The sequence below is a fragment of the Vicugna pacos genome, chromosome 3 (assembly GCF_048564905.1).
Source record: "Vicugna pacos chromosome 3, VicPac4, whole genome shotgun sequence".
NCBI classification, from domain to species: domain Eukaryota; kingdom Metazoa; phylum Chordata; class Mammalia; order Artiodactyla; family Camelidae; genus Vicugna; species Vicugna pacos.
In genome coordinates this window covers 1,965,682-1,990,216 of record NC_132989.1, presented here as the reverse complement: position 1 = coordinate 1,990,216, position 24,535 = coordinate 1,965,682, and the positions used below count along the sequence as shown (strand labels likewise).

The 24,535-nt window shown below is 44.2% G+C and overlaps 1 protein-coding gene across 3 annotated transcripts in view; it reads right to left on the bottom strand.

Annotated features, from left to right (window-relative positions):
* The window catches only part of SNAP47 (synaptosome associated protein 47), a 60,674-nt gene that overhangs the window by 22,965 nt on the left and 13,174 nt on the right, over positions 1 to 24,535 (bottom strand). For 2 of the 3 annotated variants that reach the window (XM_072952587.1, XM_072952591.1), the window contains 2 exons: positions 8,838 to 9,328; positions 1,305 to 1,429 (listed from right to left, as the gene is read on the bottom strand). In XM_072952587.1, the coding sequence (XP_072808688.1) occupies positions 1,305 to 1,429; positions 8,838 to 9,328 (616 nt within the window). The remainder of the gene's footprint in view (positions 1 to 1,304; positions 1,430 to 8,837; positions 9,329 to 24,535) is intronic. The other variant, XM_072952600.1, reaches the window with a different exon arrangement.

Here is a 24,535-nt window from a genome sequence, read left to right as displayed (position 1 = left end):
TCCAAGATGGAGCCCGAATCTCACGGCACCTCTAGAGCTACGAACTGACCTGCAGGAAGCCCAGGGCAGGGAGCCGGCAGCTCGCCACCAGGGAGCCAAGTCAGGAAGATGCAAACTACAAAATCTCGACAGAGAAACAATTTAGTTTTTTCACCAAATAAACTGCAAAGAAAAAAGACCAGATAGTAGAGGAAAGCTACACATTAAAGGCACTTCACTGAGGGCAACGTGTGGGCCTCATGAGGATTCTGATCGGAACAAACATGCAACAGATTTTCCTAAATGAGGTGACTAGGGAAATCTGAGCACTGACTCGATGACTGATGATATCAAAGAATTTACTTTTTCTTTTTTAAAGGTCAGCATGGTACTGTGTTGATTTTTTAAAAAACAGTCTTATCTTTTAAAGCTACATACTGAAATATTTATGAATGAAATGATACATCTAGGTATCTGCTATATAATTATTAAAAAAAAAAGCCACTGTGTTGTCCAACATTTTTTTAAATTTCTTTTTATATACTTTTATTTATTTATTTTTATTGCAGGGGGTAATTTAGGTTGATTTACTTATTTTTAGAGGAGGTACTGGGGACTGAACCCAGGACCTTCTGTGTGCTAAGCATGTGCTCCTCCACCTGAGCTATGCCCTCCCCCTTGCCCAACAGTAACACAGGAAAATAAGCTGAAAATCTTTCTATCATATATTACTTAAACTTCACCTTCCTGGTCAAAAAGTGGCAAGCTGCCTCAAGAATCCAGTGTTGAGCACTTGAGAGAGATCTGAGAGAGCAAGCACTCTCAACTGTACACAAACAGGTGGTGTGCACACACAGCACATATTTGTACAGGCACTGCACATGCACACATGGCACACACACAGCATACACATACAGGTGCTGCATACATGTGCACACACAGCACACATACCACACACGCATACATGTGCATATGTCACACACCCACAGCCCCCACACATGCCAGACCCCACGTGTGCATATGTGTGTGCATGTGGCATGTACACAGCACATATGCACACACATACACACACGTACAACAGGCAGAGGTGGCTGCCAGGACTACTGTGTGCACAGGAAGGCTGTGCGTCTGCATGACACAGAATGCTAGGACTCAGATGGGTGCTGCCCTTTCTCTCCTTCTCCAGCCACAGGTAGCTGAGAAATTCAGATGCATAGCCTAGCAGTTCCTTGTAGGTGAGAGGCAAGCATAAACCAGTGGAGAGTTGTTTTCAGGCAGGAAAGAGAAATGAGTCACCTGGAGGTGGCAACACGAATGCATGTTACCTGTCTCAGTTCCTGGGCGTCCCCGTCAGAAATTAACAGCTCGCTCGTCTGTAGCTGAAGTGGCCTGCCTTCCTGGCTCCCTGAGGAGGGCTCGCTGTGCAAGGCATGGTCCGTCGGTCCAGATGCTGAAATGGAAAGTCAAACAGCAGTGGCATCTTCCAGAAGGTGTGAACAACGCAAGAGCATTCAGAACTTTACAAAAAGTGGTGTTTAAGACCGTCAGAGCTCTTCGGGTTGACGAAGTGTTTTCATAGGCATCTGCTGGTTTTGTGCCTCTGCCCTTGCTGGGGCAGTGGGTGTGGTGGTCTGCCCCCCCAGCCTCTGCCAAGCTGACTGTGTGTGAAACCTGCCTGAACTTTGCCTTCTACCCTAATCCAGGGCTGCTTCCTTACCCCACACTGATCAGAGGGCGCGACACTGTAAATATTCAGGGTCTAGTTCCATAACTGAATTTTAGAAGAAAGGTCCTTTATCCATGAGTCTTTTTTTTTTTCTGGAGAAGATTATAGATTTGGAGTATGAAACAATACTTGTTGAACCCTGGTGAAGTGTACATGAAATACACTACTAGGAACTGTACTGCCATCTGATTGTCCCACGAAACACTGTGGTTCCAGAGAGCACGGAAATGGACGGGTCGAGCAAAACTGAATGTGGAGTGTGCTGAGGTTGGGGTGAGCCAGAGAACTGGATGTGGCTAGGCACTGCTCAGGGGTGTTTTTGCTCACACACCAGCTCCTAGGGAATCTCGCTAAGGAGCGGAAGGGCAGCTTGGCGAGAAATGGTGATAATCATTTATTTAAAGAGCTGCCTCCAACTGCAGCTCTGGTACTTTGGGGCCCAGAGAAGAGCACAGATTAGTCTGTCGCCTCTTCTCCATAATACGGGCCACCTCAGGTATGTCGTATGGCTATGTTTATTCATCAGGACACTGGGAAGCAGCAAGGACACTGGGCTGAGAACTAGCAGTCTGGATTTCTGCACCAAGTCTTTTCAGCAGCCTTCTCTGCATCAACAAAATTGGGGGGAGCAAAGGCGGGACCCCCACTTCCTTCCTAGGACCCTAGCAGTGGTAGGTAGAGCTGCCTTTCATCAGAACAGCCTGGAGCAGCTGATAAACACACTGTGAGGAAAGGAAATCCATTTCAGCGTAAAGTCCTCGCTGGGCCTGAAAAGCAGAAGCCCAGGCGGTGCCTCCAGGACGTGCCAACCGCGCAAGTTCGCCCTTCCCGGGGAGAGACCAGCCACCTCCAACGTGCACACAAACATCCCCTTGATTCTTACTTCTTAAAAAAATTCTTACAAATTAACACTTCCTGAGAGTGCCTGGCTGAGCAAAGAAGGCCTGGCCTCACCTCGGATAAACGCAGGCTGGAATGAGGACAAGAAAGCACGTTTCTCGCGATCCTAGAGAGAAGAAGGGCCTAATAAGCCAGACAGAGTAAGTTCAGGAACCAGCTGATGTAAAGCCAAACCTGCATGGAGGCAAGACCCCAGGGTCCCACACCTGCGGGCCGAACCCTCCCCGGGCCCATCTCCCCAGGGAAGGAGGCCCTATGTGAGAGCCTTCACATTCTGTAACAGTGTGCCACCGTGAGGAGACGACACAGGACAGTGGCATCCTCACGTGCACCTCGGAGGGCTGAAGACGTCTCTTAAGACAGAACCCTTAGCACACGCCACGCACTCACACGTGCTTTCCCGTGCTGTTCTTTACGTAAGAGCTGCTTGTCTGTACCCCAGAAACTGACACACATTGTAAACTGACTATAACTCAAAAAATAAAATAAAATTCTAAGCTCAAGAAAAAAAAGCCAGTTGTAATCAACCAAATTGTTTTCACAACCTGTGTTTTAGAATCTCCAAAGCGCCACCCTCCTCCAACACGCTTATTAATTAGCACAGAATTCTCCATCGCACACCGCTCATTGCTGCTTTGTCTTCCATGATCTAAAAATGTCACTCAGATGGTGCGTAATGAAAAGCACTCTTCCAAAACAGCAACAGAACACTCAGCATCAGAGCTGCGCTGGACAACGTGATGGCTGGAATAGAGCCTGCGTTCTACCAGTTATTATTAGCCTACAGGAAAGGCCAGCTCAGCACACGACGTGAAAATGTTACTAGTGATGTGATGGCGAATTACACTTCGCTCGTCTACGGCAACGGTGGTTCTATGGCCTGCTGGGTGAGAGCAAACCCCTCCCTCAGCCTGTGCCCCCTTCCTAACTCTGCTCCCTGACCCTGCAGACTCCTGTTCCAGCCCCTCTGCCCGCCCTGCACCCGCCCGGTACGTGTCGTGCAGACAGATGTCCCCCAGCTCGAGTATGGAGGAGGCAAGTTCTCTTCTCAGCCCTTCCATCAGCAGCAATTTTCCCTCATCTGACCTGGTACCATTCAGTCTGCACACCTTTGACAGCAACGTGTGTGGCACTGCACTGCTTTTTTTCTTCCCGTATCTTTTCAACCTAGGATCCCCAGCTAGCTTCTCTGAGAGCAAGGCACGTGTCTGATTCACACTGCGCTCCTGTTCTCTCACTGCGGTGTCCATTTTAACACCTATTATTACAGAGACATACTGTCTCTGAATGTTTAACAAAAGGGATTGCTTGAACAACCAGAAAGCCAAAATTGAGGATTTTTCTTCCTGGAATACACTAATCAGGGATGTTTTACGCAATGAGCCATGGGATCAGCAGGTTCCTGGCGAGGCTTGGCCACTCCCAGGCCTCTGTGCTGAGACCTGAGTGGCTGACTCAGTTACTTCTTCAGTGCTTTGAAATATCTTCCGAAACAAATTAACTTGGCTCAGTATTAGGTGATTTTTATCTCAAAAGTCATTAGTTACCTCAGTGAAACAAAATAAGCACAAACTGCTCAAGCCACATGGGAACTTAGAGATGATGCCACTTTCCAATAACAAGGAGGCATCTGGGGGAAACCTGAGCGCGGGCTGGGTTGGCAGGGCCGGCGCCAGGACACCAGTCTCCCTTACGCATCAGACACAGACTCCAGACTTCACCGTAAGTGCTGCGCAAAGACCACCAGGGCCTGACCTGAGAGCAGAAAAACCGCTCCAAGCAGGTCCAGCCATGGGCAAAGCTCTCTCCTTGTCTCTGGGCCCCAAACGCCCCACTGATGACACAGGAAAATGGCAGCTTTACCCAGGGATGGACCCAGAAGCTTATATAACCAGGGTGGAAGCCCCTTCAGAAAAAAACTCAAAATGCCCCAAGTCCTCAACACAACAGGAAGTATAAGAGAGAGAAAGCTGAAACGGGGAGAGACAGCAATCTCCACTGACTACTCTTTAAAAAACTTAACTTCACAAATTTACAAAATTATATGGTGTGCGGCTTAGACTCACGGGGCCTTGGAAGGATCAAGTGGATGGGGGCCACGCAGCCCCCAGGGGTCTGTCGGTCATCAGGGATCACATCCTAGTGCCCACATGGGGCCTGTCTGTAGTCAGTGAGTCAGTGCAGTGGTGCGTCCTGGTGACCACACGGAGGGGTCTGCTGGTGCTCAGCCTCAGACCCACGTCCTAGTGACCACATGAAGTCTGCTGGTCAAGCGTGGTGCCATATCCCAGGACCAGGACTTCACTGCTTCAAAAGATGGTCTTAAATTAATGACCCTGTACAGAGACTTCAATGCCCCAGAAGTTTACTATCACACAGAGACGCGAGTGCCCTCTGGTTACGCAGGCCTGTCCTGGGTGCTAGAGGTGGGGTGGGAGAAGACAGACTTGGGTCCGATTCTGGAGCACACGTCCCAGGGCGGAAAGCCAAGCAGCAAACCCGAGGGCGGCGGCACCAGAGGGCACGTGCGAGGCGAGATGCCTGCAGGGTCCGTGAGCGGGTGACCAGAGTCCTCCTAAACCAGGTGAAGGCCCCTCAGAAGGTACAGATGGCAAACGGCGAAAACAAAAATCAGCACAAAAAAACTCTTAAACATGTTATGCACAGCCCTTGCTCTCATCTGATAAGAGCACCGTGGCCTTCCTCCCGAAACTCATCGCCCCAGTGGATCATGAGGCAACACGAGACAAAGTCCAACTGGGGGAGGGTCTACAAAAACCTGACCACCACCCCTAAAGCTCTTCCAGATCATCAAAACAAGGAGCGTCAGACAAACTGCCACAGTCAAGAAGAGTCTGAGTAGACGAGACGCCAAAACGTCACGTAGGATCCTGGATGGGATTCGGGAACAGTAAAACATACAGAAATCGGGATGAACACAGACTTCAGTGAATAGAGACGTTATCAGGGCAGGTGCACTAGTTGTGACAGTGAATGATACGAACGCAAGGTGACGTTTACATTAGGGGAAACTAGGTGTGGGAGACGGGGGAACTGTCTGTACTTTCCTCTTTTTCTCAAGTCTGAAACTACTGTAAAATTTAAAAGATTATTTTAAAGCTGCTCTGCAGAAAAACAGCAATCTATAACTTCCCTACGATGAAATCTGTCCGCCTGAGCCATTTCCAGCTCCTGAAGCCCAGGGGACTTCCTCCTCCCCCAGCTGCTGGCCGGGCCACCCCAGGCCCTCACCTGTCCACACTATACGTTACTACACAGCTCTCTGGAAAGTTCTTTTAGACACTGACTCCTGGCAAACACGGGTCCCCTGTTACTAGACCGCCACCTTCTGGCCATACATTTTACCAAAATAGCTCATCAAGGAGGGGAATGTATTTGTGAGATTTTAAAAGTCATGGTTTCCACCTCAGCTGCTTCTATAGTTTCCAACGTAGAACAATAAAAACGGAGGCGCCGACAGACACGAGAGAGGCGACAGCGGGAAGGAAGCTCTCATCACCGGGCTGACAGGACTGTGAAGTTCCAAGCAAATTAGATACCATCTTGCTTACTGAACTCAGCATGCTGGCTTCTTTCAAACATAGCTCCTTGTCACCTGTGTCTCTCCAAATTCACAGCTGTAAGGTACACCTGCCTCACCCAGGGAGGGCGGCCTCACAAGGGGAGGATGGCACTTCTGGCTCGGTCTAGATTCACACACGCTATAGAAATCCTACCCAGAGGCTAAAGTTAGCACTGAGATGAAAATCCATCTGTCACCCTGGATGCGGCTCAGCTCATTCCACACACATACAAGCTCTTACTGTGATGGGCGAGGCCATAGTCCCCAGTTACTCAATCCAACTCAAATCTAGATGTTGCTGGGAAGGTATCTAGATGTGGTGAAGGCTCACCATTGGCTGACTTTAGGTAACGGAGTCTGTCCTAAACAATCTGCTGGGCCTGGTTTAATCAGTTGTAAGACCTTAAAAGTGTATCTGCAGCTTCCCTGAGGAGAAGGCGTTCAGCCTGTCGTCAGCTGCCTCAGGTTGTGCCCAAGAGGCCCATTCACTTCTTCCTGATGGGCGGCCCCGCACAATCCACACTCACCCAGCTTCCTGCAGTCTCACCACAGCTGCAGAGGTGCTGGCACACATGCCCTGCTCCTCTCCTGCCCCATCTGCCACCTGGATGCTCAGGGTCAGAGCCCAGCACCCCACCTCCCACTGGCTGGTGCCCACAACAGTGAGGCCCAGCAAGCATGCGCTCTTCTCACTTGTACAGCGCGGTTTTCTGCGCCACACGTTACGCACTTGCATTGCCATCTCACCTGTAACATTCTGGGCCGTGTTCTCTCGCTGAAACCATCATGCCTGATGCAGAACCCACGGAGGTGGCAGAGTTCCGCAACCCAGGGCTGCGGGTTTTATTGTACTTAGCTTTGTTTTCAGGACTATGGGCACCCGGCGCCACGCCTGGCACAGACGGATTCTCCAGCAGCAACAGCAAAAGCAATGGCCCATGGTGCTCTGCATCTGGTACCACCAGCCAGGACCTGCTAAGGCCCCTCTTAGAGAAAATCAGCCGCAAGGGGAACTCAGAGGCCTGGGGTATGAGAGCGGCTGCCCGGGCTAGGCTTGCAGATGGCTTTTCCTGAAGGGTCCTTCTGCTCAGGGTCTCATGTTGGCTGGTACAGTCCTCCCTTCTTGTCCCTTTTATACACCAGCCTCTGAGTCCTGCCTTAAATGGCGAGCCAAAGAAAAATGTGGAAATGCCAGGAAAGTAAGTTTATAAATTTGTACATCAACATTTGCAATATTTTGTAACTTAAGGGACCAGATCTATTATCAAGTATATTTCTTTTTGAAACTTGAAGCCATCTACAGTAACATTAACATATTCATGTGTTAGAGAAACAGGTTACATATTGGAATTGAAATCAATCTCTTAAGAGGATAAAAGAAAGGAACTGGAATAGTAACAAACACATTTTTTACGTTAAACACTCCAGCAATCAAAGTTAATAAGAAAAGGCTAACACTTGTTAGATACATCACTATAACACAGAAGTAATATCACCTGTGGCGCTACTATTAGGAAATAGCAGGTACTTTGTGACTTGGGGATTTCTTACGCAGGGCTCAAAAAATAAACTTAAGGAGAAGAATGGTGGACTTGACCGCAGCAAAATGAGAGATTTCTGTAACGGAGCTGGCAGTCTGCGAGAAGTACCGGTAGCCTCTCAAGTCAAAAGAGATAAATATCTAGAACGAATAATGACCTCCTGCAAATCAGGAAAAAAAAAAAAAAAAAAAGGACAGCCCAATAGAACAAATAAAACACAAAAAACAAAGCAACAAAACCCCCCACAACAAAACCAGAACAGGCAACCCACAAAGCAAAACCTGTGTCCTGGGACCAAAAAGTAAATAAAAGGCACCCGATGCCCCATCTCACAATCAATCAAAAACTGATAGTAAAAATACCACCAAGATGTCACTTGACATCCATCAGAATGAGAAACCTAAGAAGTCAGATAACACCAATTTACCTCATGCTTGGGAGGAAGCTGAGACCTGGGGACGTGTCCAAACACCCTGCCACCCACACTCGCGCCCAGGGCCATACTCAGCTGTACCCTCCATATCCCAGAGACCTGCAAGAGGACCCGAGTCACACTGCCAGGAAAAGCAAGGGTTTCACAATGTCTTGTGGATGCTACAAACACGATGCTGCGTAGTTTCCACAAATTTCAGGACCCGAACGCACATCTGGATGGTGGGCTGGGAAGACCTCGATTAAATGTCAAGAAAACCACGAGTGATGTGGGGTTGGGGTGGAGGGATTGGAGACACACCAGAGTAGGCAGGGATGATGCAAGTTAAGACCCTAAAGTGCTGGTGCTCAAATCAAACAGAGGAAAGGGGTGAAAACACCTAACCTGGAGCTTTCCTTTGTTCTGAAAGAGTCAGCCAAACCATTTCTGACTTACTTGGGAACCCACACAGCTCTCAAGAGAATAATAAGCCTGACTGATTTGAGATTCACAGGGCAAGTACTAAGGAAAACGGTCTGAAGTTATTTCTCTTTACAAGCAAGTGGGCGGGTGCTAGTGAGCTGAAGTCAGCAGCCGCTCCACGTGACGCATCACGCTGGGTACAGATCATGGGCGCGCCGAGCATGGCTGTGAACTGAGCAGCCTTGCGCACAGGCTGCTCTGATGATCACTCACCTGCAAGCCAGACTGAGTAGCCCTTCTCTGCTGGGGAAGCGGTTGCAGTGCTTCCGAACATCCAGGCATCCTCTAACAACTCGATCTTCTTGCTGAACTGCACTTCCAAAATGGGGATAACCTCTGGCATCTTGGCAGATATCAGACGATAAGCTATGTCTGGCTTCCCAATGAATCGCTGGCGGATGCTGACTTCATAAGGTGTGTGAACCTTGATGTCATCTACATCTTCTCTTTCAAATCTGTGCATGAGCAAGGAGTCTGAGTCGTGGATTTCCAACCCAGAAACAAGGACGGTGAACTTTCCTGGTTTAACCCGAGATTCTGTTCTTTGGGAAATAACAGCAGGAATTCTGATCACTATCCCTTCTTTTCCAAAAGCTTTGGAACTAGCCACGGAGGCGCCCGCGCTGGGTTTTGTTTCTGATGGCACCTTCCAAAGCCTGGAGCTAAAGGGCCACCAAGAAGGAGATTCCAGCTCTGTCAGCAACCTAAAAAAGCAAACGAAACATAGAAACTAGGCAATCAGTTGTTATTTATTTTTTTGAAAATTGCTTTGACTTTTATAAAGAATGTTACCATTTTCTAGTTTTCTTTTTCACAAACACTCTTTTCCACCTCAGAAAGAGCAGAAATTATCATCCCTGTGCTTTAGAGAAGAAAACTAAGGCCAAGAGCAGTGGGACGTTTTGCCTGTAGATACACAGCTAATCTGAACTGCAGACACACAACTGAAACACACAGCTTCTGACTAGAATGTTGCTCTTTTCTCACTTGATCTGGGGTAATTCTGGCCAGAATAAATCTTGGTCTTAGTCTCTACAGAACTGTCTAATAGCACTTTCTGCAGTAATTTGTATTGCCTAATACAGTAATGGGGCAGGTGGCTACTGAGCACCTTAAATGCAGCTGCTGCAATGATGAACTGAGTTTCAAACTTAATTTTAATGTGGCTAGTGGCTACCATATTGGACAGCACAACTCTAACCCCTAATAGCATCAAGAAATACTATCTAAAAAGCCAATGAAAGAGGAAAAAGTAGAAGCAGGAAAGGAAAAGCAAAGGAGTAAAGATCAAAGGGAATAAACAGAAAACAAGAAACAAGAATGTGGAATTGTTTCAACCGTATTAGTCAAACTAAATGTAAGTGGTCTAAATTCTCTAATTAAAAGGCAGATTGTGAGTCTGGGTAAAGAAGCAAGACACAGCTATATCCTGTTTACAAGAAACAATGTGAAATACAAAGACACAGATACACTGAAAGGAAGGGAATTGGAGAAAAGACATGCGAAAAGTAAACATTAAGACATGGGGCGTTACTGGGGACAAAGAGGGACAATGCTTAATAATAAGAGGATCAATCTAAAAGAAAATTTACTGATAGTAAATACGTATGTATCCAATAACAGAACTCCAAAATTCATTAGCAAAAACTGGCAAAACTAAAAAAAAGAGATAATCATCATTGTAGATTTTAATAAATTTCTCTCCATGATTCATACATCAGAAGATAAAATTACTACAAATATAGAAATTTTAACCAACCCTATTTAACCAACTCAACCTGACTGATATTTACAGAAAACATCATCCAAATGGTGAATGTGCACTCTTTTAAGTGTATTCAGAACACAAACAATAACAACAAAGAGTGTAAAAGAGTGGACAAGATGGGAGAGTAGTGAGACCCTGAGCTCACCTCCTCCCACGGGCACACCAAAATTACAACTATTTACAGAGCAACTATCCTGCTGAGAAGGAACTGAAGACTAGCAGAGGCGATTTTCCACAACTAAAGATATTAAGAAGGAACTACGATGAGATGGGTAGAAGGGGCAGAGAGGCACAGTATATTTTATGGCCCACATCTCCAGGTAGGCAACATACAAACGGGAGGATGATCACAACTGCAAAAGTTCTCCCCGAAGAGTGAGGGGCCCAGACCCCACACCAGGATCCTCAGCCCAAGGGTACTACACTGGAAGATGAGCCCCTATAATGTCTGACTTTGAAGGCCAGTGGAATTTGTGTAAGAGAGAGCTGGAGGGCTGTAGCAAGCAGAAAGTCTGCCCTTAAACAACACAAGCAAAATCTCAGATGCTCCCAGACCCAGCACAGAGGGAGTAATTTGAAAGGAGCCTAGGTCAGACCCACTTTTTGAACTTGGAGAAGCCTGACAGAGAGGTGGGAGGCCAGCAGAACTCCCCCTGGGGACACAGGTATGGGTGGCAGCCATTGATGGGAGCCTGTTCTCCCACCCTGGAGGGCACTGGTGCTGGCAAGGGCCGTTCTGGAGTCGAGACTATCTGCACCGGGACCAGGCCCCGTCCACCAGCAGGCTGGCAGCAGTCCCTGGGCACCCTGTATGGAGCAGCCAGTCCCATGGAGAAACAACTCTGCCTGCCACCCCCAGACCCATGGCCCTGTAGCCAGCCACACAAGGACCTGGCACTGCTCACCAACAGATGGGCCAGCCCTGGGACCCCAGGTCCTACAGCCAGCCACACTGGGACTGGCCCTGCCCACAGGCAGGCCGACATCAGCCCCAGGAGTTCCAAGGCCCTTGCTCCACACACTAGCAAGCCAGCACCAGCCCTGGGACTTGCCGGCACCTACAGCCAACAGTCCCAGGACCCCCCAGGCCCAAAGCCAACTGCACAGTGAGTGGGTTACCCACCAGCAGGCTGAGACAAGCCCTAGGAACCCCTGGGGCCACTCAGTCGGCAGCTCTGGGACCCAGACTTGCCCATGAGTGGCCAGCAGGCTCTGCATAAGGCAAGGCTTGGCAGCAGCTAACTGGGCAAAGACCAGCCCTTCCTGCCTGCACACCCACAGCAGCTGGCCCGGCCATGACACAAGAACCTGCTCACATGATGAGGGGGGCACCCCTAGATTATGTAACTCAGGTGACCAGAGTGGGGTGTGCTGCTGGGCACCAAACAATGTCTCCCACACAAGCCTAGTTCTCCAAGATCAGAAAACATAACCGATCTACTTAATTCATAGAAATAAACACAGAGAATTAGGCAAAAGGAGGCAAGAGAGGAATATATTCCAAACGAAGGGAAAGATAAAATCCCAGGAGAAGAACTCAGTGAAGTGGACATAAGCAATCTCCTAAGTAAAGAGTTCAAGGTAATGATCACAAAGAAGTTCAGCAAACTCAGGGAAAGAATGAATGATCATAGCAAGGAGTTTAAAAAGGTTTGGAAAATATAAAGAAGAACCAAACAGAGATGAAGAATTCAGTAAGTGAAATTTGAAAATATAATAGGAGGAACCAACAGTAGAACAGATGATACAGAGGAACAGATCAGAGATCTGGAAGACAGAGTAGCTGAAGTCACCCAAGCTGAACAGAAAAAAAAAGAAATTTTAAAAAAGCAAGGGCAGTTTAAGATACCTCTAGTCTTATACCACAACACTGTGAGACTAGAAATCAAGTATAAGAAAAAAAAAACTGCAAAAAACACAAGCACATAGAGACCAAACAGAACGCTACTGAAAACAAATGCGTTACAGGAGAAATTAAAGAAGAAATTAAAAAATGCTTGGAGACAAAAGGAAACAAAAACACAACAACCCAATATCTATAGGATGCAGCAAAAGCACTGCTAGGAGGGAAATTTATAGAGATACAGGCCACTTCAGGAAACAAGAAAAAGCTCAAGAGAATAACCTAACTTTACACTTGAAGGGAGGAGAAAATGAAGAACAAACAAATCCCAAAGTTAGAAGGAAAGAAGTCATAAAGATCAGAGTGGAAATTAATGAAACAGAGACAACAACAAAAAAACACACACAATAGAAAAGGTCAATGAAACTAAGAGCTGGTTCTTTGAAAAGATAAAATTGATAAACCTTTAGCCAGACTCATCAAGAAAAAAAGGAGAGGACCCAAATAGATAAAAACAGAAATGAAAAAGGGGAGGTTACAATTGAGACCACAAAAATGCAAAGAATCATGGGAGATTACTACAAAAAATCATATGCCAATAAGATGGACAATCTAGAAGAAATGGATAAATTCCTAGAAACATACAATCTTCCAAGACTGAGTCAGGAAGAAATACAAAATATAACCAGATCAATTACCACTAATGAAACTGAATCATTAAAAATAAACAAACAAAAACCCAAAAAAACTCCCAACAAACAAAAGTCCAGGACCAGACGGCTTCAGAGGTAAATTCTACAGAACATTTAAAGAAGAGTTAAGGCCCATCCTTCTCAAAGTATTCAAAACGTTAAAAAGGAAAAAATGCTTCCCACCTCATTCTACAAGCCCAGCATCACTTGATACAAACCAAACAGATGCTTCAAAACAAGAAAACTACAGGCCAGTATCACTGAGGAACAGAGATGTAAAAATCCTCCACAAGATACATTCAGAGCAAACTTAACAACATACTGAAAGGACCAAACTCCGTGATCAGCTGGGATTTATTCCAGGGATGCAAGATGGCTCAATATCCACAAACCAGTCACTGTGCTGCACCACATTAACAAATTAAAGACCAAAACTCGTACGAGCATCTCAACAGATGCAGAAAAAGCTTTTGACAAAATCCATCATCTATTTACGATAAAAACACTCAACAAAGTGGGTATCGAGGGAACATACCTTAACGTAATAAAGACCACGTAAGACAAACCTACAGCCAACATCGCAGTTGGCAGTGAAAAGCTGAGTGCATTTCCTCTAGGATCGGGAACAAGACAAGGATGCCTGCTCTTACTTCTCTTCTTTGAAGAAGTGCGTTCTTTTTCTGTTTACCATATCTGGGATTGAGTCCTGAAGAAGCCAGAACCCTGGATAAGCAGACAAAAATAAATACATAAAAGGAAGCCTGCTCTCTCTACCCTATAGACAAGGGGAAACCTGCTGAGAGAGAACTTTCAGTCAATAACAGCTCTACTCCAGCAAACTCCCCCCAGAGAAGTGCAACTCACTACTGCCTTCATCAGCAAACACCACAGAGGAGCCTCGACATGGACACTCACCCAGCTGCTCTCAGGCTATGTCCTTCCCCCTAACTGGGGCAGAGTCAGAGAAGGCCATGTGAATGGCCTAGATGCCCACCCGCATCTAGCTGTGCTGAGGGGAACGTCTCTCAACTAGCGTGGTGTCAGAGGAGGCCATGCGAGGGGCCAGCAGTATAAGGGAAATCTTACAAGACAGTAGAGGCCAAGAGGGGATGGTGACAAGACAGTTCTCATCCTCCCAGTTAGGGCAGTGTTGGCAGAGGCAGATGGGGAAGCCTGAAATTCCACCCCTAGTCAGTAGTAGCAAATGTCTTTCCCAACTCAAGGCATAAATGAGGGCCAGGTGGGCAATCTGGACTCTCACTCCCACATGACAGGAAAAACAATTAGCTTCTAACTCCCAAGAGCACTATGTCAGGGGAAGACCTGCTAAAATAGAAGATAATGTCCAGAGTTTCCTTTAAGATAATACCCCAAATGTCTAGGATACAATGAAAATTCACCACCAGACCAAGAACCAGAAAAATTTGAACATGAGTGAAAAAAGACAAGCAACAGATGCCAAAACCAGGAAGAAATTGATAGAATACCTTGACGAGGATTCTAAAGGGGCCATCATAAAGATACCTTGACAATTATGAACATGCTGGAAACAAACAGAAACAGGAAGTCACAGGAAAGAAACAGAAGACACAAAAGTAGTACCACACGAGACTTTAAGCACTGAGAAATACAGTAACAGTAAAAAAAAAAAAAGTCTGGACAAGATAAACTGCATGCAGCATAGCTTGACAGATAAAAGAATCAGTGAAATTAAAGATCAAAGGATAGAAATTACCCAAACTGAAAAACAGAGAAAAAATTAAAAAAAAAAAGAGTCTGAGTTTCTGAGTGATTAAAATGAAAGATCTAACACTTATATCATTGGCATTCCAGGAGATGAAAAGAATATGGGACTGAAAAAGTGTTCAAAGAAATAATGGCTGGCAATTTCCCAAATTAGGCCAAAATACATAAGCCCTTAGATTAAAAAAAAATGAATAGACCCACACATAAAGATATACTAAATAGACAATGGAAAAACCTTGACAGCACCAAGAGAGACAGGAAACCTTATTTATATAAGAAAAATAATTCAAATGACTGGATGTTTCATCAGAAACCATGGAGGCAGAAGGAAGGTATATAATGTTTTTCCAATGCTGCAAGAAAAGAACTGTCCATTCAAAATGCTTTATCCAGTAAAACTATCCTCCAGGAATGAAGAGGAAATCAAGCTATCCTCAGAGGAAAGGAAACTACAGAGAATTTGCTGCCAGCAGGTCTGCCTTAAAAAAATGCCTCAAAGAAGTGGCTGGATTAGAAAGGAACTGATGAAGACAGGAATCCTGGAGTATCAGGAAGGAGAGTTGAAAAACAGAAAAGTAAATACAGGGAAATAAAATAGACTTGCCCTCTTTTCTTGAGCTTGCTAAAATATGTATGATGCTTGAAATAAAATAGTACAACCTTGATGTGTTCTCAAAGAATGTATGACGTTAAGATGACTGTGTTATCTTAATATAATTTATATAAATCAGGTGAAGAGACACAAAGGTAGGTAAAGTTTCTATATCCAACTCAAACTGGTAAAATGTTAACAACAGTAAAAAGTGATGAATTATGTTTATATAATGTAATACCTAAAGTGACCAATGAAGAATCTATATATTTTTAAAATTTTTTGTTGAAGTACAGTTACAATGTGTCAATTTGTATTGCACAGCACAATGTCCTTGTCATGCACATACATACATACGTCAGTTTTCATATTTTTTTTCATTAACGGTTATTACAATATATTGAACATAGTTCCCTGTGCTATACAGAAGAAACTTTTTTTAATCTATTTTTATACATAGTGGCTAACATTTCCAAATCTCAAGCTCCCAAATTTATCCCTTCCCACTCCCTTTTCCCTGTAACCATAAGATTGTTCACTATGTCTGCGAGTCTGTTTCTGTTTTGTAGATGAGTTTATAGTGTCTTTTTTTTTTTTAAGATTAGCCATATGAGTGGTATCATATGGTATTTTTCTTTCTCTTTCTGGCTTACTTCACTTAGAATGACAATCTCTAGGTCCATCCATGTTGCTGCAAATGGCATTATTTTATTCTTTTTATGGCTGAGTAGTATTCCATTATATAAATATACCATAACTCTAATGAAGAATCTATATAATGAGATACATTCAAACATATAATCACAAAGCGATTCTGAAATAATATTCAGGTAACCCACAGGAAGGCAGGAAAAGAACCAGAAATGAACAACAGAGAGAACAAACAACACAAAAAATAAAATAGGAAGCTTAAGTCGCTTTATAACACATCATGGTTAAGAAGGCAAAAGTCTCCCAAAATGATCTACAGCTTCAATCCAATTTCTATCAAAATCCCAGCTGGCCATTGTGCAGAAATTGGCTAGTTGATACTAAAATTCATACGAAAATGCAAGGAACCCAGAAGAGCCAAAACAATCTTGAGAAAGAACAAAGTCTGTGGATTTCTACTACTTGATTGCAAAATGTACTACAAAGCTATAGAAATAAAGATGGTGTGGTCCTGGCATAAGGTGACACATATGGATCACTGAAATAGAATTCAGAGTTCAGAAACAAGCCTTGACATTTACAGGCAACTGGTTTTCAACAAGGGTGACAAGACAATTCAATGGGGAAACAAGTCTTTCCAACAAATGTTGCTGATGGAACTGGATATCCGCATCCCAAAAAAGAATTTGGACCCATTTCACATATCATTCACAGAAGCGAACACAAAAGGAACCACAGGCCTAAATATAATAGCCAAAACAATAGAATTCTTAGAAAAAAGCACAAGAGTAAACCTTTGTAACCTTGGACTAGGCAATGGATTCTTAGATGTAACACCAAAAGAGAAGCAATAACAAAAGATACATTAGACTTCATCAAAATTCAAAATTTTCATACTTCAAAGAACACAAGCAAGAAAGTGAAATGACAATCCACAGAACGGGAGAAAATATTTGCAAATCAGGTATATGATAAAGAGACTTGTATCCAGAATACATGACGAACTCTTAAAACTCCGTAATAACAATTTAACCTTTAACCATAAAAAATGGTCAAAGGATTTGGAAATAAAAATACGTATGAACAAAAAACACAGGAGAAGGTGCTCATTATCATCAGGAAGTGAAAATGACTGCCACAGTGAGATGCCACTTCACACCCACTAGGATGGTTCCAGTGAGAAAGACGGGCTGTAACAAGCACTGGTGAGCACGCGGAGAAAGCGGAGCCCTCACCCATCACAGCAGGAGTGCAAAGTGGTGCAGCTACTTCAGAAAACAATCTCAGTTTCTCAGCATGTTAAACAGAGACCCAGCAATCTCCCTCTCAAGGAAAATGAAAATATATGTCCACACAGACACCTGTACATGAGCGTCCACAGGAGCACTCCTCATGGTAACCGCAAAGTAAAAACAATGTGTCCATCAAAACCGGTCAGTGGGTGAACAGAATGTGACAGACCCATACAGCAGAGTTCTTGTTCAGAAATATACAGGAATGTACTTGATCCTCCAACAGGGATGAACCTCAAAAACAACAACGCTAGGTGAAAGAAGCCAGGCACACATTAATTCTCCAGAAAAGACAAACCTAAACAATACAGAAAGAGAGGAGATGGGTGGTGACCTGGGCTAGGGTGAGAACAGAGAGTGACGGCAGACGGGCTTGAAGCAACCTTAGGGGGTGATGAAAAGGTCCTAAAATTGATTATGATGTTTGTCCAACTGTAAATTTACTAAAAATCAGCAACTGTGCACATAAAACAAGTGAATTTTTTGGTACGTAAACTAGAAAGCTGTTCTAAAAAATCTACACAGACACATTGGAGTGAAAAAAAGGACAACAGAGAAACATCTTCAAAATGCTGAGCTAAATTTGGTTCAATTGTGAAGAGTGACATTATCATTCAGAGTGTAAAATAAAGGTATTTTCCAACATATAAAGATTGAGACAATACTACTTACTCGTAGATCCCAATGAAAACACAGTCAAATCAATTATTTCCCCAGCAAACTCCAGTGATCAAACCTGGGTCACCAGCTTGTCTTCATTTCATTTAAAAAGAGCCATGTGTGACCTGTGTACTTAACTGAACAGGTTCCATTTTTGGATTCAAACTCCATCTTGTGCTGATAAAGCAGGAACTAAACTTAACTCTTGAACTGGGCTAAGGCAGATGGCAAGACACACGATTGCTGCGTTCACATTTTTAAGATAAAATCTGGACACCCTAACAATAGATTTCCTGGTAACCTATGCAAAGCGCTCAGACACCCAATGAACTGTAAACTGTGACTGTATCTTCTAACCATAATTTTAGACAAAAAACTGAGGTGATGATTCTAAACTCTCCTCTTCTTGCTAATGAAAACCTCTGACTTTAACCCCTCAGTGGGACAAAGTTTAGGTTGCTACCTGAATCTGTGCTCCCTGAGTTGCAATTCCAAGACACCAAATAAATTCTTTTGCTTATTTTAGCTACGCCCCCTTTCTTGGTTGACGTACATAATACCAAAAAGTAGGACGTGTATAACTCAGAATTTTATTATTATGTAAATAAATTCTGTTTTCTAAAAATTCACTGTGTAGTCCTTATTTTACCACAGAATGTGAAGTGGTAAAGGTCTGACTGGAGAATCGCACGGCTGTTGAATGAGCTGTAGGCAACCAGGGCTGGGAACTTCCTCCCAAGAGGCTGCTGTACACACATTCCCTGGAGGCTGACCTTACTGACGAGACTTGCTCTTTCTCTGCCTTCCCTTTCTGCTGCTCTGTAACGTGGGCTCCACCTGGAATCTGTCTGCAGAACATTCCCCCAACATGGTTATATTTAAAGATGTAACTAAGAGTCACATAAGCTGTCAAGGAACTCATGATATTGTGTAATTTAAGGTTTACAATCTTAGACATTGCTCCTTGCTATATATTATTGGATTAAAAATGTCACAACATGCTCAAAGATGGGACAGTTTTAAAGTTCAGTGAGACACTGAGCTTTCCCGTCAAGATGGCAGAGTAGCAGGACCCCCTGCTTGCCTCTCCTCGTGACTACAACAAAACCACCACTGAACAACAATTTAAAAAAAAAAAAAAGACTGGAACCTAGCAAAAAAGATCTTCTTCAACTGGAAACACACAGAGGGAGCCACAGTGGGATGGTAGGAGGTGGGTGCTGGTGATATAATTGGGCCCCATACCCCACCGGGTGGGCAGCCCACAAGCTGAAAGATAATTACATCGCAGAGGCCTTCCCATAGAATTGAGAGTTCTAAGCCCCACGTCAGGCTCCCCAGCCCAGGCTTCTGGCATTAGGAGGAGGAGGAGACCCAGGACATCTGTTTTTGAAAGCCAGTGGGGCTTAACTCCAGGAGCTCCACGGGACTGGGGGAAAATAGAGATTTCATTCCCTTGGGAAGTGTACACAGAATTTCACACGTGCCAGTTCCAAGGGCAGGGGCACTGATTTCATAGGAACCTGGTCCAGGCCTGCCTCCTGGTTTTGGAGGGTCTCCTGGAGATGTAGAGAATGGTTGCAGCTCACCCAGGGGACATAAAAGGTGGTGGTAGACATTCCAGGAGTGTTCACCTACATGAGCTTTCCTATCTTCACTGGATCATTAGCACCAAGACCTCGCCCCACCCAGCAGCCTGTAGTGAAGCCTTGGGCCAAACAACACAGTGGGTGGGAACACAGCCCCACCCATCAGCAGACTTCCTGATCCTCTAGATAGGGCCCTACCCACCAGAGTTCCAGGACCAGGCTTCACCTAGCAGTGTGAAATAGGAAAACAACAATCCCAAAGCCTGTGGAAGAAGCCCACAAACACAGGCCAGACCCTGCCCTGGGGCCAGCTGGGCTCTGGCCCTGCCTACTAGCAAAACAATGCAATCTTCAAGACACCCCGGACCCCAAACAAACTGTGTCAGGAACCAGACCCCCTCCCCCTGCCAACAATGTGAAATGAGTTCCAGGATCCCTGGGCCCTGCAGCCGGAATCCAGCAACCAGCTCTGCCTGCCAGTAGTGCAACACTAAGCCCAGGACGTGGCTTCAGCTGCCAGTGGGCGGGCAACAGCCTCAGATTCCTCAGGACCCTGACTCTGCCCACCAGTGCACCATCACTAGCCCCAGGACCCCCAGGGTTCTGCAGCCAGCCACCACGCGCACGGGCCCTGCTGAACAGCAGCCAGCACCATCCGCACAAAGGCGGGGCCCGCAACCAACCAGACGAGGGCCAACCAGGCCTACCAGACAACCTGTAGCGTCAGCCTGCCGCAACAGAAGGACACATGCAGCCCCCTTAGGGGAAGCCCTAGAGCATGTATCTTGGGTGGTGAGAGGGGAGTGCACTGCTGGATGCACAGGACGTCTCCTACAGAGGGCCACGTCTCCAAGGTCGAGAAGTGTAACTAACCTGCCACATGCACAAAAATACAAATAGTAACACAGACAAAATGAGGCAGCAGGGGACTATGTTCCAGACAAAGGAACAGGATAAAACCCAAGAAGAAAAACTGAGTGAAGCAGAGATAGGCAATCTATCTGAGAAGTTCAGAGTAACGATTGCAAAGATGATCAAAGAACTCAGGAAAAGAATGGATGCACAGAGCGAGAAGTTTTACATCTTTAACAAAGAGTCAGAAAATATAAACACAACCAAACAGAGACGAAGAATAATGCCAATGAAAACTACACTAGAAGGAATCCGTAGTGGACTAAATAACACAAAAGAATGGATCAGGGAGCTGGAAGACAGAGTAGTGGAAATCACTACCTCAGAACAAAGAATAAAAAGAGATGAGGACAGTTTAAGAGACCTCTGGGATGGCATCACACTAATACTTGCGTTATAGGGGTCCCAGAAGTAGACGACAGACAGGAAAGGGCCTGAAAAAACATTCAAAGAGATAATAGCTGAAAACTTCCCTAAACCTGGGAAAGGAAACAGGTACCCAAGTCCAGGAAGCGCAAAGAGTCCTCACAGGATTAACCCAAAGGAGAACACACCAAGACACGTAATCGAAACCGCAAAAATTAGAAATAAAGACAGAATACTAAAAGCAGCAAGGGGAAAGCAACCAGTAACATGCAAGGGACTCCCGCAAGGCTATCAGCTGACTTCTCAGCAGAAACTCTGCAGGCCGAAGGGAGTGGCGCAACAGACTGAAAGTGACAAAGGGGTAAAACCTGTACCCGAGAACACTCCCACAGCACCGCGCTCATTCAGATTTCATGGAAAATCATAAGCTTCATCACAAGCAAAAGCGAAAAGAATCCAGCACCATGAAGCCAGCTTTACAACAATGTTAAAGGAACTTCTGTAGGCAAAAGAGAAAAGGCCACAACTATAAACAAGAAAATTACGAAATGAAACAGCTCACCGGTAAAGGCAGGCACACAGTAAAGGCAGGTAAACATCCACAAAAAGACGCAGGGCGGTTAAAACACAGGAGTAGTAACATCACCTGTATCCACAATAAGCAGTTAAGGGATACACAGAACAATTAGATGTAAAACAATAACCACGGCTGGCTCCTTCTCAGCTGGATCTTCTGCTGCTCACACTCCTCCTCCTGCTCCCCACCTGTGCCCCTTGTCAGCCCACCACGATATGGCTTCAAATAAAATATAAACGCAGTAATCATCAGGGGAGGAGAGTACACATGCAGGGTACTTAAAATACATTTGAAATTAAGAGATCAGCAACTTAAAACAATCACGTACATGGAGAGACTGCTAAGCAAAGCCTTACGGTAACTGCGAACCACAAATCTGCAATAGATATACACACACACACAAATCCAAAATTACACTAAAGATAGTTATCAAATCACAAGACGACAAAAGAATAAAGGAGGGGAAAAAGACCTACAAAAATATCCAAAACAATTCACAAAATGGCAGTAAGAACAGACACATCAATAATCACCTTAAATGTAAACAAGCTACATCACCAACCAAAGAACACAGACCAGCTGACTGGATACAAAACTAAGACCTGTACATACACTGCCTGCAGGAGACTCACTTCACGTCTAGAGACACGCACAAACTGAAAGAGGTGATGGAAAAAGGTATATTCCACGCAAATGGAAATCAAAAGAAAGCTGGAGTAGCAATACCTACATCAGACAAAAGAGACTTTAAAATGCTGTTCCAAAAGACAAAGGACACTACATAATGATCAAGGGATCAATCCAAGAAGATAGAACAATTGTAAATAAATATGCACCTAACACAGGACACCTCAATATATAAGACAAATATTAACAAACACAAAAGGGGAAATTGACAGTAAAACAGCAGCTTTAACAGCCCAGTTACATCAATGGGCAGATCATCCAGATAGAAAATCAACAAGGAAACACAGCCCTTAAATAACACATTAGACCAAGTACACTTAATTGATATTTACAGAGCATTCCATCAGAGAGCAGCAGAATACCTACTCTTCTCAAGTGCACGTGCAACATTCTCCAGGATATACCACATACTAGTAGAGGCTCTGTAAATTTAAGAAAATTGAAATCATATCAGACATCTTTTTGGACCACAGCGCTATGAGACTAGAAATCAATTACAAGAAAAAGGCAGAAAACACAAAAATGTGGAGGTTACACAATGTGCTACTTAACAACCAATGGATCACTGAAGAAATCAGAGGAAATCAAAAAACACCTAGAGACAAATAAAAAAGAAACCATGGTGATCCAGACCTGTGAGGTGCAGGAAAAGCAGTTCCAAGAGGGAAGTTTGTAGTGATACAAGCTTACCTCAGTAAACAAATAGAATCTCAAGTAAACCACCTAACCTTACACCTAAAGCAAAAAGAAGAAACAAAACTCCAAGTCAGCAAAAGAAAGAAATCATAAAGATCAGAATAAATGAAATGGAGACTAAAAATCCAATAGAAAAATAGAAAAAATTCTCTGAAAGCTACAATCTTCCAAGACTGAACCGGGAAGAAATAGAAAATATAAATAGACCAATCACCAGCACTGAAACTGAATCAGTAATTTAAAACCTCCCAACAGACAGAAGGCCAGGACCAGGCGGCTTCCCAAGGGAACTCTACCAAACATGTGGGGAAGAGTTAACACCTATTCTTCTGAAACTATTTCCGAAAGTGCAGAGGAAGGAACACTTCTGAACTCATTCTATGAGCCACCATCACCTGATACCAAAACCAGGCAGGGACATCACACACACACACACACACAAACTACAGGCCAATATCACTGAACGTAGATGCAAAAATCCTCAACAAGATACTAGCAAACCAACTCCAACAATACATTAAAAGGGTCATACACGATTTACCCCAGGGATGCAAGGATTTTTCAATATCCACAAATCACTCCATGTGAATTCACAAATTGAAGACTAAAAGCCATATTATCATCTCAATAGATGCAGAAAAAGCTTTTGATAAAATTCAACATCCATTTATGATAAAAACTCAGCAGAAAGTGGGCACAGAGGGAACATAACTCCACATAACAAAGGCCGTATGTGACAAACCCTCAGCTAATATCATACTTAGTAGCAAAAAGCTACTAAGATCAGGAACAAGACAGGGAGGCCCACTCTCACTCCTCTTCTTTAAAGCAGTTTTGGACGTCCTAGCCACAGCAATCAGAGAATAGAAACAAATGAAAAGAATCCAAATAGGGAAGAAAGAATTAAAACTGCCTGTTTGCAGATGACGATACTACACATAGAAAATCCTAAAGATGCCAACAAAAAACACTAGAGCTCACCAGTGAGTTCTGTAAAGTTGGAGGATACAAAATCAACATACAGCAATCTGCTGCATTTCTATGCACTAACAACAAATATCAGAAAAAGAAATTGAGGAAACAATCCCATTTACCATCACATCAAAAAGAATACAACACCTAGGAATAAGCCTGCCTCAGGAGGTAAAAGACCTGCACTCCAAAGCCTGTAAGATGTGATGAAAGAAACTGAAGATGACACAGGTAGGAAGATACACCATGTCCTTGGATTGAAAGAATTAATATTGTTAAAAATGACCATAAAATTCAAGGCATTCTACAAATTCAATACAATTCCTATCAAATTACCAATGGCATTGTTCACAGAACTAGAACAAAAAATTTTAAATCCAGAATTTATTTGGATATATATTTATATCCAAATATTTATTTGGATATTGAGTACCCACAACAATCTTGGGAAAGAACGGAGCTGGAGGAATCATACTGCCTGACTTCAGACTATACAACCAAGCTACAGTAATCAAAACAGTATGGAACTGTTACAAAAACAAACACACAGATCAATGGAACAGGACAGAAAGCCCCAAAATAAACCCATGCACTTCTGGTCAATCAGTCTATGACAAAGGGCGCAAGAATATACAATGGAGAAAACCATCTCTTCAATAAGTGGTGCTGGGAAAACTGGGCAGCTACATGCAAAAAAGTGAAATTAGAACATTTCCTCACACCATATTCAAAAATAAACTCAAACTGGATTAAAGACCTAAATGTAAGACTGGATACTATAGAACTCCTAGAGGAGAAAAATAGGCAGAACAATCTTTGACATAAATTGCAACAATATTTTTTGGACCCATCTCCTAGAGTAATGAAA